This window comes from Nothoprocta perdicaria, unplaced genomic scaffold, assembly GCF_003342845.1.
Source record: "Nothoprocta perdicaria isolate Ctin4 unplaced genomic scaffold, notPer1 scaffold_71, whole genome shotgun sequence".
Lineage (NCBI taxonomy): Eukaryota > Metazoa > Chordata > Aves > Tinamiformes > Tinamidae > Nothoprocta > Nothoprocta perdicaria.
The window spans coordinates 2809952-2826830 of NW_020455988.1; the positions used below are offsets into that span (position 1 = coordinate 2809952).

The window sequence follows — 16879 nt, forward strand, 5'->3', positions numbered from 1 at the left end:
TTTCTACCAACCACTCTCTGGTTGGTAGAAAGGTTTCATCAAAAGCATTTAAGGTTTCATCAAAAAGCAGCAACAGCAAAATGTCCTCAGTTATTATTCTGCCAACACTTGGAGGAMGAGAGTGCCATCTGCTGTATACGCAGGCATGTTTGCTCGTAGAAAACATTACAGGGTTACCAGTTCTTGTTTTATCTCTGCACAAAACAAAGATGCAGACACCCCATCTTCTACAAATAACTACAAAAAAAAGTCCTCTCCTGACGTACATCCTATCTTATTATTCTTAGGGAGCCTACAGTTTCTGTTTCAGTTCTATAAAACAAGCTTAATGAATTACCTTTGATTTCAGGGTAGTAGAGAAAAGGCTTTGGTTCGCTTGTTTCCAGATCAGATTTCCGCCGCAGTTGTACAAATACAGACGCCGGTTTTGTGATGTTGACATCTCTGTACTTGGGTGTTTTGAACACAATAGCAAACTATGAAGGAAACCATGATCAGCACATTTGCCATRGAGAGTGGTTTTTGCAACATGACAATACTTTACAACTACATTTGTGTATTTTAGGGGAGCTAGCTCATGGCAGGCGACACAAAAATTATTTGTAAAAAGGTTGTTAATAAAATTCCACTTGGCTTTTAGCTGTTCTTTTGAGTTAAGATCCTAAAGCCTTTTGGAAATAACAGAATTGCCATGCAGCGCATCAGCACATCACCTGCATTTGCACTACATTGTCCCTTCTCTCATTTAGCATCGATTCCAAGGCATTTTCAGCATCTTTGCAGGAACTCACAGAGTTTTTAATCCCCAGATATACTGATGAATATTAAAAGCAAGATACCTCTCTCTTGATTTCATAGCACTGGATTTTAGACCTCCATAGTTATTTAACATACATCCTTAATAAACAGCTAAGATTTAATCATTATTAGAAAGTACCAAAAGACAGTGACAGAAAAGGTAAGTTTTGGTTTATTGAGGCTATCACCTAATTACTTAACTCCATTATAATACTTTAAAGGGACAAAAGATCATTAACAAATAACAAATGCTCTGTCACTAACCTGTCTATGTACATCTGTAGGAGAAAAGTCTCCAAAGCCTTCCCACATACCACCATTCTCATCCTCTTCATAGAAACGTATTTGAATATCATCTACAAAGAGCAAAAGAAACAATATATTTGGGCACACATTTGTATAACATTTGTGTAAGTTTATTTCAGATAAAAATCAATATGGTTACTTTTTAACCAGGGTGAAAATGTGCTAGATGTATAATACATGAATCATATTTATCTCATGGAAACATCGAAAGAATCCCCATTTTGACATGAATTTTAGTTCAGCCTGATGCAAATGACTTCACTGAAGTTGCTCTCTATTTACTGAGCAGGAAAAGCAGAATTAGGTTCACTACCTCTTCCTATTCTAGGGCTAGGAAACATTCCAGAGGTGCTTTATTTGGAGCAAACACGCAGGGAGGGGAGAACTTGAAGCATGAAATGTAGAAACCACCCCCTCTCCTCCAGCAGTTTCAGTTCAAAAAACAGTAGCAAAACCTGAAGTGCCACAGTGGGAAGTTCCGCTTGCAGTTGGCAGACAGCCACCCTGAGCTGTAGCTCGGAGCAAAACGAGGGCCTGAGCGAGCAGCACCTCACCCCTGGCAAAGCACAGGCCACAGCATAAACATGACATTTGGCTTCTATCTCTCTCAGCAAGCTTCCTCTCTTTTTCTCTCTATGTGTGTATATATATTTTAAGACAAGTTTGGAAAGATCCCACCAGCATACTACTTCTCCAGCACTCCCAGTGGGAAATAAGAACTCCCCAAAGCCTGTTCCTTCTCAGGGTGTTTGAAGCTGGACAGGCTTTTGGCACAGCTGCAAGCTGCAGGATGGCAAAGAGCCAGTTCCAGGCCCRCTGTCCTGCATGCACAAGTTCCTTCAGGCAAGAGGTTTCTGAGAGCAGCAAGGTCAGGGGAAACCCCACGCTGTGGAGGGGAAACCCCATGTAGGGCTTCCACTGAGCCAGGCCTTTATTTATTTTACATACAGAAGCTATGTTTCATCTGAGCCCTTTTCAAAGCAGGGGGCATACACAGGACTCAAAAAAAATTGCTGTCAAGGCTTGCTCGTTTCCTGTGATAGAAAACCACAGAAGGAAAAGAACTAGAAAACAGTAGAAAGTAGAAGAAGTAGACAAATGACAGTCCCTATTGATGGAAAATATCAGGGCAATTTTAACCACACACACAGGGGCTCAGTCCAATCGTGGGGGAACCCGGGGCTCTCACTATCACCCAGTCTGCACCAGAAGGTTCCAGTTATTACCTGTAACTTGAAAAAGGCAAAGTATTCACCTCGCTCCTGTCTCCTCCTTTTTATTCAGTCCCAATACTATGTATAGCCACAATAGCAAGTATTTTTCCATCTCAAAACAAAGCCCAAATCCACACCTGAAGCCCAATCCTGAAGCCCAGCATTTGTGGCCAGGAGCAGAGATTACTGTGGTGGGCCTGGGGCAAGTAACAGACTGCCCTAATCAATCTCTACCATTAGTATGTACATAAAAATGAAGTTAATGACTTCAGTACTGAATATGCATTTCCAAATAGAAGCTAATAAAGGAACTCATTAACAAGTCAGAAAATTTATAATAATTAAGAGGAGGTGTAACAGGGTCAGAAATTACACAGGACCTACCACTTTCAAAAGTAGACCATGTGCAAGGGAAGAAATTTTAGAGAAATTTAAACAAAGATGACTACATCTTCTCCATAGGGCRGCACAAGCTATATTTATTTTGGAGAAGAGTGTTTTATTCAACCTCTGAGMTGCTAAGTCTGGCTTCCAGAAAGACTAAGTGCTCCCTCATCCTGTAGCTATCACAGYGCAGGAAGTTACTGAAGACTTCTCATGACCGATTTTACCACGCCAACAAAACTAGGCAGCTTTGAAAGCCAGGTGGAACTCTTACCTTTCTGAACCTTGTCACAGAGAAGGTAGATCTCTTCCCCACCTGTTACACACCCCGCCGTTCTGTCCATTCTTACTATTTTTAAGTTGGAAGCATTGGGAGCTTCTGTTGAGAGGAAAAGATAGAATAAAAAAAGCTTACCTTCATTATAGTTTTAGATTACAAAACAAACCCAACAAGAAACAGAAATGTATTAAAAAAAATAAACCTTCAACACAATCTACCYAAATTTGACTAAGTCTTTTTTGGTCTTCCTTTTTAATAAAAAGGATGAATCAACAGTTTATCTGAAGGGTATAAGCTTGCATCATGAACAGTTCCGTGCAATTACTATGCAAGTAAAGTTTTGCAAGTCAAGCAAAACAACGTAAATGGCATTCAATACTCCATGCTGATACTAACTTCATGACAAGAGAGCATTACAAGAGCACTACGTTACTTTTTTTTTTTCCTGCTGTCTTGTCAGCATGACACTTGTTAGTGTGACAAGAGCTGTTCTCTAAATCTCACTAGTTTGATGCKATGTGCATTGCTTTGCTCTGTGGCTTATTTGAAAGTGATGTGGTAGTCTTCAATCAACAATCTCAATCTGTGATTTGAGTTTTCCTACCCAGAAAGCATAGGTTCTTACTGCCATAAGAACAGTAAAGTGGTGGTTCTCTCACTAAATATATAAAGTGGCTATGCTACAAGATGACAGTCCTGWACTAATAGCAAGCTCCAGGGTAAAGCAGTTCTAAAACAGCTGCATTTGGTATCTTTGCATCCAGATCTTGCCCTCAAAAAAGCTACAAAACAGACAGGACTATTTTGCATGACTGGAAAAAAAATTGTACTTCTGAGTCATTATTGAATGACTGTCAGGAATCTGCCAGAAAGGGTGCTGATAAGATCAGAAAGTATGATCCAAAATACAATGGAAAACATACAAAATGAGAAGATTTGCTTAGAAAAGAGGTAAAAAGAAGAATTTAATATAAGCACATAAATACTAACAAGTCTAGAGACCGGTTGTGCTAACCTCACAAAACAAAGACAAGCTGATGGTCAACAAAACTGAAAGGTGTCAGGTTTCTGCATATATTAAAGCTTTATCATACAAAGCAGATGAAAACAAACAAAAAACTCTGAAAAAATACAATTTCTTATGAATAACAAAAGTTCACAAAATCCCCCTAACAATGGTGTCACTATTAAAAACAACAGAAAATTGAAAAAAAGATTTTTTTTTTCTTTATGGTAAGCAGCAAGATCAGATGGGTCTATGTTTAGCAATTTCTACATGCTATATTCCCAGGTACAGAAGCTTATTCCTTATTTAAAAATAATTTAAGTTAAACATACTTACTGCTGTCATATATTGCATCTGATATAACAGGATCAAGTTTCCGGGTGAAACTACCATTGCTGTCGGGGAGAAAGGCTGTAAACATAAGACGCACCACACTGAGATCCATTTCTTTAGTTTGCTGTATYGCTGCCTGACGAATGATCTCCCGTTCCCGTTCTGAAACCAATACATAGTACAGACAAATTAACAGTAAGGGGTAGAGGACACGCAAGAAAACAGTATTTTCCAAACATCGTTATCAAAAGGCACCACTTTCCACTTTATCCATCAGCTTCTAYCTTTAATGTATTTGAATGTTTATGCTCAGAGTGATAGAGAAGAGGTTGCTTCCTCTACACAGCTCTTGAGCAAGGTAGACTACAGTTTTACAGTTTACAGATGTGTGTGAAGTGCAGCTGAATGAGTATTTTTCCGTTTCATTTACTTAAGGATATTATGTCTCTCAGCAATAATGCAAAATAGCCCTGTTTATCAGCTTATTAGACAGGATATGAACAGTGAGATCTAGGCACAGAGGTGGGCAAAGGCAGCTCTGGAAGGAAGTCGCTTGGTTTTCATGCACACGCTGACAACAAAGACTCTTCCGGACTGCCTAAAGCACAACAGCAACATGCGACCTCTAAACAGACATAGCCATAAGCAGTTTTACCACCCAGCACCTTTTAATGGCTAAGAATCTGCATTTCTGAAAGATAAAACTGTTATTAGCAAGAGACACATCAAAATATTTTCCACATACCAGTTAGCTGTCTGTCTCCACATCCTTCTGCCTGCAAATAGCCAAGTTCAGGATGCACTAGGAGTCCAGGGTTGTAGCCTTTTTTGCAAGCATCTATCATGCGCGCTTCCAGAGTTTCAAAGACTTTCTTCTTGGTGACATGAAGTATTCCGAGGTTTGCAAATCTGTTGAATTTTGATGGAGGGAAATATTTTCTTATCCCCTTATGCAGCAGGCAGACTCTGTTGCCTAAGGCAGCTAGACAACTGAGCTTAACCAAAGGGTCTCGTAGGCACTAGTACTTTGCAAGGGCAAATAACTCCAGGATGAAAATTTCAGCTATACTTATTAAGCATGTAAAATCTGTGCCATCCTCCAGCATACTACTATCATAGGGGTGCACGGATTATCCAAAAGCATTGGGAGTAATCTTTAGGTTCATACTTGCATTGTGTAAGCAGCTTAAAAAACATTTGAAAATGTGACCTTCTCACTTGGTTTGCTCTGTCTTGGCATGACTTTAATGTGACAATCTCCATCACTGTTACAGAAAGTAATGGCTCAGGAAAGGCTAGATCTGTCATGAATGATCTGGAAAGCAAGGTAAGATACTAAAAAACAGTACAGCTTTTCCTAAGGACAGGTTTTAAGCTAGGCTGTGGACATTCAGCAGGACACTCAAGACCTCTTTGAATGAAAGTAATAATACAAGATTTTATAAGATTTGTAAAAATCTCTTGGCACATTTAGAAATTAATTAGATATGGAAGTATGAAAACAAGACAATAACTCAGTTTTCATATAGGTCAACTGAGGATAGGAATGCCATTTCTAAGCATCTGATGAAAAGTAAGGCAGGTTAGGAAATGAGCCAAATTTTTCAAGATGAAAAGGAGCATTTCAAATAAAGCAATTTAAATTGTTGTGCTTGGTAAAGTTAGTATACCGGGCTTGGACATCAAAAGTTAAGAGTTGAAAAGAGTCTCTCTCTATCCCCCTCCCCCCGCCCGCCAATCTCAGCTTTTTAAACTTCATCTTCTTCACCAACAAAGACATTCTTGAGATCATAGAAATAAAGTTCACAGCCAGCATGAAACCTGATCTAAGACTGAAAACGTAGACAGGAGCCTGAGTTCCATTTACTGATATAAACAATTATTCTTTTAAATTAAACAAGAACAGACCAACTACTATTTCACTATAATTGTATTGCTTTAAACTTAAAAAGTTTGACTCATTTAATATTTTCATGTTCATACTTGTCTCACATTAATTCCAAATTTACTAACTCTACTTTCTTAATATTTTTGGCTTCACTCTGCCCCTATTTACAGATTTCAGAGGAAGTAAAATATTGATTAAAACTGCAACGAAAGCTTTTCTTCATTAATTTTGCAGTTCTTTCTTTCTGATCAAAACTACTTATATTTTAAAGCTTACAGTACAAATTTGGATTGCATAACAAGGGAATGAAACTCTCCAAATTCTCAGTGAAAATTATTCACTTAAACCTAAATTTAACAGGTTTAGGTTCTAATACGCCAAATTTTGCAGAGGCAATTAGAAACATCATTTAGTCTTTTTTCTTACGGTACAAAATAACAAAACAAATAACAACAAAAAAACCCTGCTCCATCAGAAAACAACAACTAGCGCTTCATTTAGCTGCTTCTTTGCAACAGCTCTTCACTGCCTGTAACTACTTAAGCTTAATTATCTCTTCCCAGTTTTACAAACGGATTGACAGACTTACCCTACAACCATATCTTTAGGTCCTGCATTGACAGTGCACACTCCATCTTCACAAAATTTACCCACCAAGCTGTGAGCATGTAAGTGGACATATTTTCCATTAGTAACTAACTGAACAATTACTTTTGCAGGTCCAACATAATTGCAGATCTGTAAATAAATGCAAAGTCATTTTCCTTAAACAGATGAAATRATGACTCGAGCAAGGTATTTCCTGTCACCTAAGTACAATCAAGCTCACACAAGAGAGATGTGTATCTCTTAAGAAAATGCAAACAACAGAGGAGGTGTACCAGATGACCAAACAGAAGACAGCACTTTTAGTAACTGAACTTGATATACAAATGGTAGTAGTAATACATAATAACAATAAAGAAGAAAACTGAACTAAAGCAACCTTCTATTYCTCAAAACACATATAGCTCTATTTTATGCTCTATTTACCATACATTCTCYGTAAATTTCAATTAGCACATTTAATTCACAATGAAGGTTGTTATATCTTACCAAGTGCATAGAAAATGTGTTCTGCACAAAAATCGCTATATTATTTTGCTCAATTTGAAAATATTTTAAAAATCATTTTGAACTATTATGACCATTTCAAAATATTTTGTTTGTAAACCCTTCAAARATTATTCTACTTGAGATAAAATTAATTCTATATTTGTAAGTATTTTCTTAATTCAAAACACTAAATCCACACATACAGTCCAGYAAACATTTCTCTCAAGTGCACATGAGGATATATGCTAAACAGCCATGTAAAATTTTGCGGACTGAAGTAGGATAAATTGGATGCCTTGATTTAACCAGCTCCAGAAGTCAAAAGCTTTTATCTCATTCTAGTTTTTTTATCACCATATATTGTTAATAGATTTTTAAATTTTCATGTCTTAAAAACATGAAAGTTTAAATGACTAATAACATACCATTTTTGTAAGTTGTTTACTTTACGTATATTATTTAGAGTCTTATTTGCTTTCCTAATGAGTAAGATTCATTAACTCAGTTATTGGTTACACATCCTTTTCAAATTATGCTGAATACAAAATAACCTACTTTAAAACAAGCAAACATAACCTTCCCTTCCAATTCACTTAATTAACCTTTTTAACAATATTTTTTTTCCCCTCCTCTTCTAATTTTGCTTCTCATTCGCCGTGGGCAAAGTTCTTTGTATTCCAGCAACATATAGATCTAATCAAGCGAAGTATTAAAGGATTGCGATAAACATCAAAGTGATGAATAGGTGATGAACTGAATACTTAAGGTTATATGGTTGATAAGATGCTGATAATYAGAGACTGCCATGATTTTAGCATTTTACTAAGTCCTGCTAGTTTCCTTCACACCATTTAAGCCCTCTCTTGACTTCATCTCACCACAGTTGGAGACTCTGCAGACATATATACCGCACACACTTCCCGCCTTCCCACTCAGAGCTAAAGGTCTGAAATATGAGAAAATTGTTCTGGGCGAAACAGGTGTGTCAAAATCATCTCATTGCTCAGCTYCTACTCATTCACTGTATTATCTTAAGGGGCATTTTACAAGTAATAATTTCCAGAACAATGTGGGGTATCCATGTTTTCTCCTGTCCCCAAATTGGATTGGGTTTCCAAATTTCCCACTTGGACTAGAGAGGCAAAACAGAGATGGTGAAAAATTCCTCCTCCACTTTTTCTACCATTCATCTGCATTAAAAAAAAAAGCAAGAATCCCTGCGTGACTTGACAAAGTGGTCTGAAAATGATTATATTCGGTGTTAGGGGTCACCTCTACTATTATAGCTAACCTTCCATTTTTTTTTTTTAATTTTTTATTCTTCAGTAAAAAAACCTTTCCCTGCTATAATGCTCCCAGCACATATACATTAATGTTGATATCTCTAAGGTGATCAGGAAGAGTCAAGCATGGATTCACCATGAGCAAATTTGTGCTCAACTAAGCCAATAGCCTTCTCTGAAGGAATAATTGGCTGGGTAGACAGTTGAGAGCAGTGGACATGATCTCCTTTGACCTCAGCAAGGCTTTTGACACTGTCTCCCATTTTCTCCTCACAAGCAAGCTCATAAGGCATGAGTAGACAGCCAGGTGGGCTGAGGAGGAGCTGAATGGCAGAGCTCTGAGAGCTGCAATCAGTAGCAGAGTCTGGGTAGAAGCTTGGGGGCTAGGGGTTAGTTAGTTAGGGGATAGTAACCCCAGGGGTTACTATCAGCTCCAATAATGTTCACTTTATTCATCAATGAGCTGGATGAAGGGCAAGAGTGCACCCTCTGGGACRAATGGTTGGTACATCAGAGGGCTCTGCTGCCCTTCAGGAGGGCCTGGACAGGCTGGAGAGGTAGCACAGAGGAACCTCATGAGGTTCAGCAAAGGCAAGTGCAGGGTGCTGACCCAGGGAATAACACAGGCACTGATAGAGGCTGGGAGCAGACCTGCTGGAAAGCAGCTCAACAGAGGAAAGTCTGGGGGTCCTGGTCGACAAGTTAACTGTGAGCCATGAGTTTGTCCTTGTGGCCAAGAAGATCCTCAGCCTCCTAGTGCGCGTGTGTGTGTGTGTACGCACGTGTGTGTGTCATTAGGAAAAGCACTGCCAGTAGGTGATCTTGCCACTGTACTTAGCCCTGGTGAGGCCACATCTGGAGTGCAGTGTTCAGTTCTGGACTACCCAGTACAAGAGGGACATGAAGCTACTGGAAATAGTCCAGTGTAGCGCTACAAGGACAATTAGAGGACTTGAGCATCTCTCCTGTGATCATACTAATGTGCACAAATTTCTTAAGGGAGGTTGTCAAGAGTGGAGGGGACCAGACTTTTCAGTGGTGGCCAGCAACAGAAAGAAGCTGTTGCTTCTTGTCCTAAAGCACAAGAAGTTCTGCCTGAATTTCAGGAACAATTTCTTCATTGTGAGGGCAGTTGAGTCCCAGAACAGGTTGCTCAGAACRGCTGTGGCATCTCCTCTGTAGAGACAGTCAAAACCTGCCTGGATACAATCCTCTGCAACGTGCTCTAGGTGACTCTGCTTGTGCAGGGCAGTCTGACTAGATAATCTCCAGAGGTCCCTTATAACTTTAATCATTCTGTGATTCATTATGAGTAACACACATGTTCTAGAATCACATCAGAAAAGTTCAAGACAGTCCATCAGCTGTAGAAACCACAGTGAAACTGTAGGTAGAACTACTGCACGTCAAGGACTTTCCAACCCCTGAAAGCAGAACACATCACTGCAGTGGTAACAAGATTGCAATCTCCCCCACTTGCTCAGCTCAGCATCATCTTTGCAGTTTCTCTCAGGGGAAAAACAGGAGTTCTCTAAAACGTAATATCTTATATAGGTCATAAGGCAAGAAAGGACTATTTTCGTCATCCAGTCYGATGCCCTGCACTGCAAAGGCTACCGGATGTCCCTGAATTAGTTCCTTTATTGTTTCTATGTGTTTTAGAACAGCTTCTCTACTTGATTTTAAAACATCCAGATGCTCAAGCTCCCAGTAAAATCCCCATCAATTAACTGTCTTCATCGCTAATACGTTCCATATGTCATTTAAAATAACTTCCTTGCATCCTTGAACTACAGGTACCATAATTTCAGACTAACTTAAAAATTAATCTGTTTCAAAGATACAAATATAATCAAGTTACATATACTATTAAGAACTTCAAAAACAGTCACAAATGTTAAATGCCAGTCAGCATATTACACTGAACAGCTACAGGAACCCAAGGAATATAGTGTTAACAAAAAATAAACTCAATACGAAGAAATAGCATTTGAGTGATTACTACTCAAAATCAGAGCAGTGATTTGAAAAAAATTATAAAATACTGAAGAGCAAACCCAAGACAGGGAGAAAAAGGAAAATAAGGAGTTCCTGGGAAGAGTATGTTTGTAATATTTGATTACATCCTGTACTGAAGCAGCATTCAATTGATACAATCTGATAAAGTTAAAAAGCTGCAGGCTCACATTTATCTGCCCCTTCTGTTTGGGAGATTCGTCTGAGAGATTAAAAGGCCGCTATGAACTTGAAATTGAGTCAATATCAAAACAACAGTTGAAAGGTTGTTATTTCACATCTTCCCGAGATCCAGGCCCCGGCCAATTTTTCTGTATGTTGTAAAAGTTTACTATAACTTTGTAAAAAGATCTTCTTAATTGATTTTTTTTTTTCCAGTTCGCCTTACAAGTAAAATCAACTAGTTAGGCTACAGAAAAAATATGATGGAAAAGCCCACGTCAAACAAAGCCAACAATAGAAACTATTTCATTTAAGAGCAGTGATGTTGCCAACCCTACCCAGCCTTTAGTGTATAACCCATTCTGCCTTAACTACTCACATATCAAAAGTGTCCCACAACTAAAGCACCACTCCTTACAAAACTCAAGTTCGTAGGCAGAAGTTTTGGTGGTTTTCGTTGCTATTTTAATATAAAACATTTCAAGCTTGGTATCTACAGTTTAAGCTACTGAATACTTATTTAAGGATCTACAAATAAACAGTGTAAAGTAACTTAAATCAATGGGAACTGCAGACCTTCTGAAGGTGACTTTCACGCCAAAAACAGAGTTGAAGGCTCTGCTTTAAGAGCTCTGGGGAAGGAATTCAGTGCACTAYACTCAACCTTACTTACCATAGCTATAACACAAATCTCACTCATCTTTGGCTGAATTTGGTTCAGGAAAGGCTTTTTAGATTTAAAACAAAATTGTTGCTCATTCTTGAGTAGTAACCAGTCCTTAGTTTTGCTGTTAAATCTCTTTTAACCCGTGCCTGCAATCAGTGATCTACCACTCTTTAACTTAATTTCTGCGTGGGAGAGGAGGAAAAACATATGCTTGTTCCTTTCCTCACCCAGAAAGCTCATCAACCAAATAACTTGCCTAATTGTTCATAAGATTCCCTCCTGAACTTCAAGTCTGTGCTGAAATCCCCTTGATTTCAATAGGAACACATATCTGCAAATTCAGGTCTAATTTAGGAGAGTGCCAGGACATGCCTGGCTGGGCAGCACTCCTGCTCAGGTTCTGGGCTGCCTGGCCGGACGGTGCAACATCCAGGTGTGTAGACAGAGACACAGATGGGGCTTCTAGCTCAGGCACATGGCTGGGCAGACACAGTAGCCAGTTTCTGTGCAGGAGCTGATTGGCCTCCTGCTCACATAAGAGAAACTCCAGTTTATTTGTTTGCAGCCACTCAGGTAGTTTTGTCCCCAAGCTGATGAAAACTCAGGACATTTCCTTTGCACTGCTGTTATCAGCAAATTCCTTTCAAACTCAGAACTCATCAAGGACAGAAGAGTAAAACTTAAATGCAGCTACATTAACATCAGCATGCAATATCAGGACACACATGGTAAACACATGCAAGAAGCCCAAAACACGCCCTATTTCAGTGGCAGTTTTCCAAATACATAAAAAACAAGCTAATTCTGCTGCTTTTGCTGTTCTTTTCTGTTTTGTTTTTAAACAAGAACAGCAGATAGCTCAATAACCTGGAAATACTATCAAATAATCTAATCTTATTCTTATGATGATTCCCACTGTTTTAAAAAAGAATATCTTGAGAGATTTAAATAGGCTTATGAGTAGTTATCTGGATATTACATATTGCCAACTTTTCTATTCCCTGGAAAAAAAACTAATGATGAGTAAACAGTTCAAGAAGCTTTGATGTCAACTACTGGGTTATAGATGATATAATTTTCTGGTGTTGTGTTACTTACACTAACAGTGGAAGTGAAACAAATTTTTGGATGTTTTCTACTGTAATTATGCTACTTACATTGAAATCTACTTCCATTATAACATGGTCAGTCTCTACAGATTCTCTGCTCRCTCTAACTACATACACAGTTATATAAAGCAAATTCTCTGAAGTGCTTTGTACATGGCATTTTTCTTGCTGTTGTCAGAGGTAAACACAGAAATGTAGTTCCTTGAAGTACAAAGCTCAATGAAGCTCATTCTTTATCTTAAAGTAAAAAAATACTACTGCTATTAGGATTCATTTTGCTATCACCGTGCTGTTAAAACAGGACACAAAATAAACTTCAGCTTGCAGAARAATATTGAGGAAGTTGCCTGTCTGGCCAGTGCAGGTTTGTCTGAAGCATAAAAACTCTCTGGTGGTGCTGAGCTCCCATGCTAGCTCCAGCTCTATGCCATCTCTAAATATACTATATATAGAAGGTGGTTATATAGGTAATTAACTATGAAAATATTTTGCTTAGAAACACAGCAAAATCTTTAGCACTCCAGCCTTTAAATGAAAGCTGTGTGTTCCACTTTAGCTAGAAGTTACAGGTTAGTTACAGGAAAAGAAATAAGTGAGGTCAAGCAGCCCACATTACACGAGGTCACATTAGACATGTCCTTCAGTCTTAAATCCATAATCCTATGAGAAGGGGAGGTGAGAGTAGAACACACTTCCATGTACAAGAGATGACCACTTTTAGCATAGCCCATGGTGACTTCAGGTAAATTAGAGCAGCTTTCTGGGCTAAGTTGGCCAAGCACAAGAGCTGTCAGTGTGAGCTTCAGTGATGACACCAYGGTCAAGATTCAAAGATCTGTCACAAATCTTCCTTTCTTTAGTACAACCAAAGCTTAACACTACTGTCCTTTTATATCACTGTAATCAATAAATGCAAGTTCATGGTGAAAGCCTTGGCACAAGTGTAAAAAAATGCATGGTGATTTTCAATTGTGCTCACATCAGTTATGTGAAGGTAAGTGTCCTTTGACAAAATGCAGAAAAGACTTACAGGAAAAGGTGTGAAACACTTTTTACTGGCACTGCTTGAGTCAAGAACAGGCACTAACAAGCAATAGCCTCAAGGAATTTGCTTGTTGTGTTCCCTTGCCAGCCTCTCCCAGCAGGTGTTGCCATGTGGGGATTTATCTTGAAAAAATGGACACATAGAGCAGAATGGGAGGGAGGGGAAGGGACACGTGTGTGGGGGAAAGCTTTAGAAGAAATTAAGATCTGATAATCAATGAAAACAGAAGGCTTGATGGAAAGCCAAAGAACACTCTACTTTTTAGTTTATTCCCTGTATCACTGGCATACTGCATATTTCCTTGTCATGTTATTGTGTGTCCCACCATATCTTTAGAAACTTTCATTCATATTAATTGTCAATATAGATTGGAAGGGAATTCAAAGATAGCTCATTTGTGGCAAATTATGTTTGAACATAGCAGTGAAGTTTTATTCATCATAATCATCACAATAGAAAAGGGATAATCAAGTTGATTCTTKGCCTGGGCTAGTAATTTTCATCACAGTTTTGCAAGGCAACATGAAATMAACTTTCCCAGCCTCTTCTCAATTTGCCAGGATAACACCCTAGGCTATCTCAGCCAAAGCTGATTATTTTCCATTGAGTCATACTCATACTGATTCACTCTGGACATGTAGCTGTTCCAAGCTCTAGTCTTTCTCAAGAACTGCAAAAAATCACTTGCATACAACAGCAAAAACTGAGCAGCAGCACACAGTGAGGCCTAGGTCACAGGCTGACTGCTTGCCCCCGTCCCCTTCCTCCTTCCTGACAGCAAGAGAGAGAAAGAGGAAGAGAACTGCAGGAGATACTGTCCCTGCTCCTCTTGAGATAATTGCTAGTGCAATTGCTCCTCAGAGGTCTACTGCACCATCAAGATTGTTTAATTAAAAAAAGCCAAACAGATAAGACAGTGGAGCTTTTCCCCACTTTCACAAAAAAAATGTTGCAAGATCCCTATGTGAAGAAAGTAGATTCCTAATCCTAAAATGATTAATCATCACTGCTGCAGCTTTCATGTTGTGCTAGCACACAGAGTTCTTCGATTAACCTGCTCCTAATGGAATGCTTTGGAAAAAAAARGTTGAGCAAACATCTGAACATAATGCTGCTCCTGTTCAAGCAAGAAAATTTCCATTGATTTTAAAGGAAGGGGCATCAAGCCCTTACRATATCCTAGAGGTACTGAGTAAGGAATAACACGAAAAGGTGGGGGGAAAAAAAGGAAAACCTGGCAAGTAGGCTTCTTAAAGTGGAATCATTGACCAGACTATAGCAAATCTGGCCCTGAATTATGCTAAAACRGCACATTAAGGGACATGCCCACCAGTCTGCACACCTAAACACACACTTGACCAAAGAAGCTCACAATACAAAGTTACAATGAGATAGTAGTGCAAACTTACAGCTACCAATTAATAAAGTGCCTAAACATCTCCACRATCTAACCACCACCTTTTTAAAACCCAATTACACTTTGACACTCTGAATTCATACAAATCTATGCTAATACACAGTAAARTCCTATAAACATACATGTGATACTTGCACTCAACTTGCACAACAAACCCAGTGATGTATGTACTTACTTTGACCTGAGGGTATGATTTTTTGTTCTTTTCACTAGAAGCACCAGGAAGTCCACCATGTGAAGGCCCTTCACAAACGTATCGGAAACGAAAACCCCTCTGTGGAAATAAATAAAGGAAAAGAAACTTGAAAGCTCTTTAAAAACAAAACTAACAAAACAGTGCTTGCGCACACACACAACACCTACACACACGCTTGCCCAAACAGCCCACAATACAATGTCACAGCTCTTCATCCCTGAAGTGCTTCTGTAATGCTTCTGAACACTGGTTGAAGAAATAGCAATCAACTGTAGTGTCCAATTGTTCTATTTTCACTCACCTACACCAAAAATTTGGAGATTTTAGTACATTAATACTCACTCAAAAACAAAGATAAAAAGTAAAGGAAATAGAGCACCAACCATAAGTGTTGAAGAGAGAGAATGGAAGCCAGTAATAATCAGGGAAGTTCAAAGCATCAGAGAGAAAAGAGAATGCAAAAAACTGCTTTTTCTCCGTAGGGAAGGAAAAGCAGCAGTTTCATGTTAAAGRTCCATCTCTGAGCAAGTCCTAAAGCAGCCAAATGCTTCAGTGGACATTGCATGATGGGATTTTCGGCTACATAAACATCTTCAGTATATTTTGGGCAACTGCAGCATCTGAGCATCCACTCTAGAGTACAGCTGCTCACTTATCACATTTTTAAAGAAAGTAACATCCACCTCTGCTTTAACCAAGTAGCCTAAACAGTATAGAAAATGCAATTCTTTAGCCAAGATAGCTAATGCTAATGAATCTAAATATCAGAATATAGTAATAGAGAAATATTTAGAAAACTGAAATGTCAAAGGGTTATCTTTCAACAAATGAAAGGGAGAGCTTTCCGTAAAGATGCACAGAAGTAGCACGAAGACTTAGAAAATGGCATAAGATATTTTGCTTTTAAATAAAATTCAAGAAACGAGAAGACAGTTTAAARGTTTCACAAAGCAAAGCTGGATGCACAACACTGCAACATCCAATTTTGAAGCTAGGAGAAAAAACTCATGCATTCTCAAGAGCAGAGATACTAGCAAACATCAGGAATCCAAGTGATTTTGAGAATCGCAGAGCTCAGTAATATTATTTTATGTAATTTAAGCTCAAATCAATAGAAAGGCATGAAGGGTTAAAAACCTTCCTGAAGAAAGTCACCTTCTAAGAAGGAAGCAGAGAAAGAAATTTTAACACTCATATAATGATTCATTACATGTCTTCCAAACTTTGAATGTTTTCAGATCTGCTCYCTAGACCTGCAATTTCTGACAAAACTTTCCAAGGTGCCAAGTCTGTCCTCACTACACCTGTTATCTGTATCCTTCAAGAATCATTGAGCTCCAAGGAATTCAAAGATTGTCAGCTGACAGCTAACACCACAGCTTCAAAAATCATTCTGTACCCAGTAGCCTAAATACTTCTTATTAAATCTTTTCAGTTTAAGAATTTGTTTCTAAGGCACATGGAAAGATCTGACTCTTTGATACTGACAGGACAAGAAACTAATCCTAAAGCACATATCTGTTCTTCTGTTGTGGTGAGCTGAGTCCAACTGCATTGCAAATGAAATGTCAGCTAGGATGGGCTTGATCTCAAGTTACTCAGAAAGCAGAGCAGTCAAGATACCAGAGGCTGAGGACTCAGTCTTACTTTACCCCTTATGCCCTAGGGCAGGCAGACAGA

General features: G+C 38.6%; 1 protein-coding gene across 2 annotated transcripts in view; it reads right to left on the minus strand.

Moving 5' to 3' along the window:
* NFKB1 (nuclear factor kappa B subunit 1) overlaps positions 1–16879 on the minus strand; it is a 54139-nt gene that overhangs the window by 16886 nt on the left and 20374 nt on the right. For both annotated transcript variants that reach the window (XM_026050908.1, XM_026050907.1), the window contains exons 5-11: positions 15179–15277; positions 6799–6947; positions 5067–5230; positions 4325–4483; positions 2977–3081; positions 1063–1154; positions 338–476 (exon numbers count right to left, since the gene is read on the minus strand). In XM_026050908.1, the coding sequence (XP_025906693.1) occupies positions 338–476; positions 1063–1154; positions 2977–3081; positions 4325–4483; positions 5067–5230; positions 6799–6947; positions 15179–15277 (907 nt within the window). The remainder of the gene's footprint in view (positions 1–337; positions 477–1062; positions 1155–2976; positions 3082–4324; positions 4484–5066; positions 5231–6798; positions 6948–15178; positions 15278–16879) is intronic.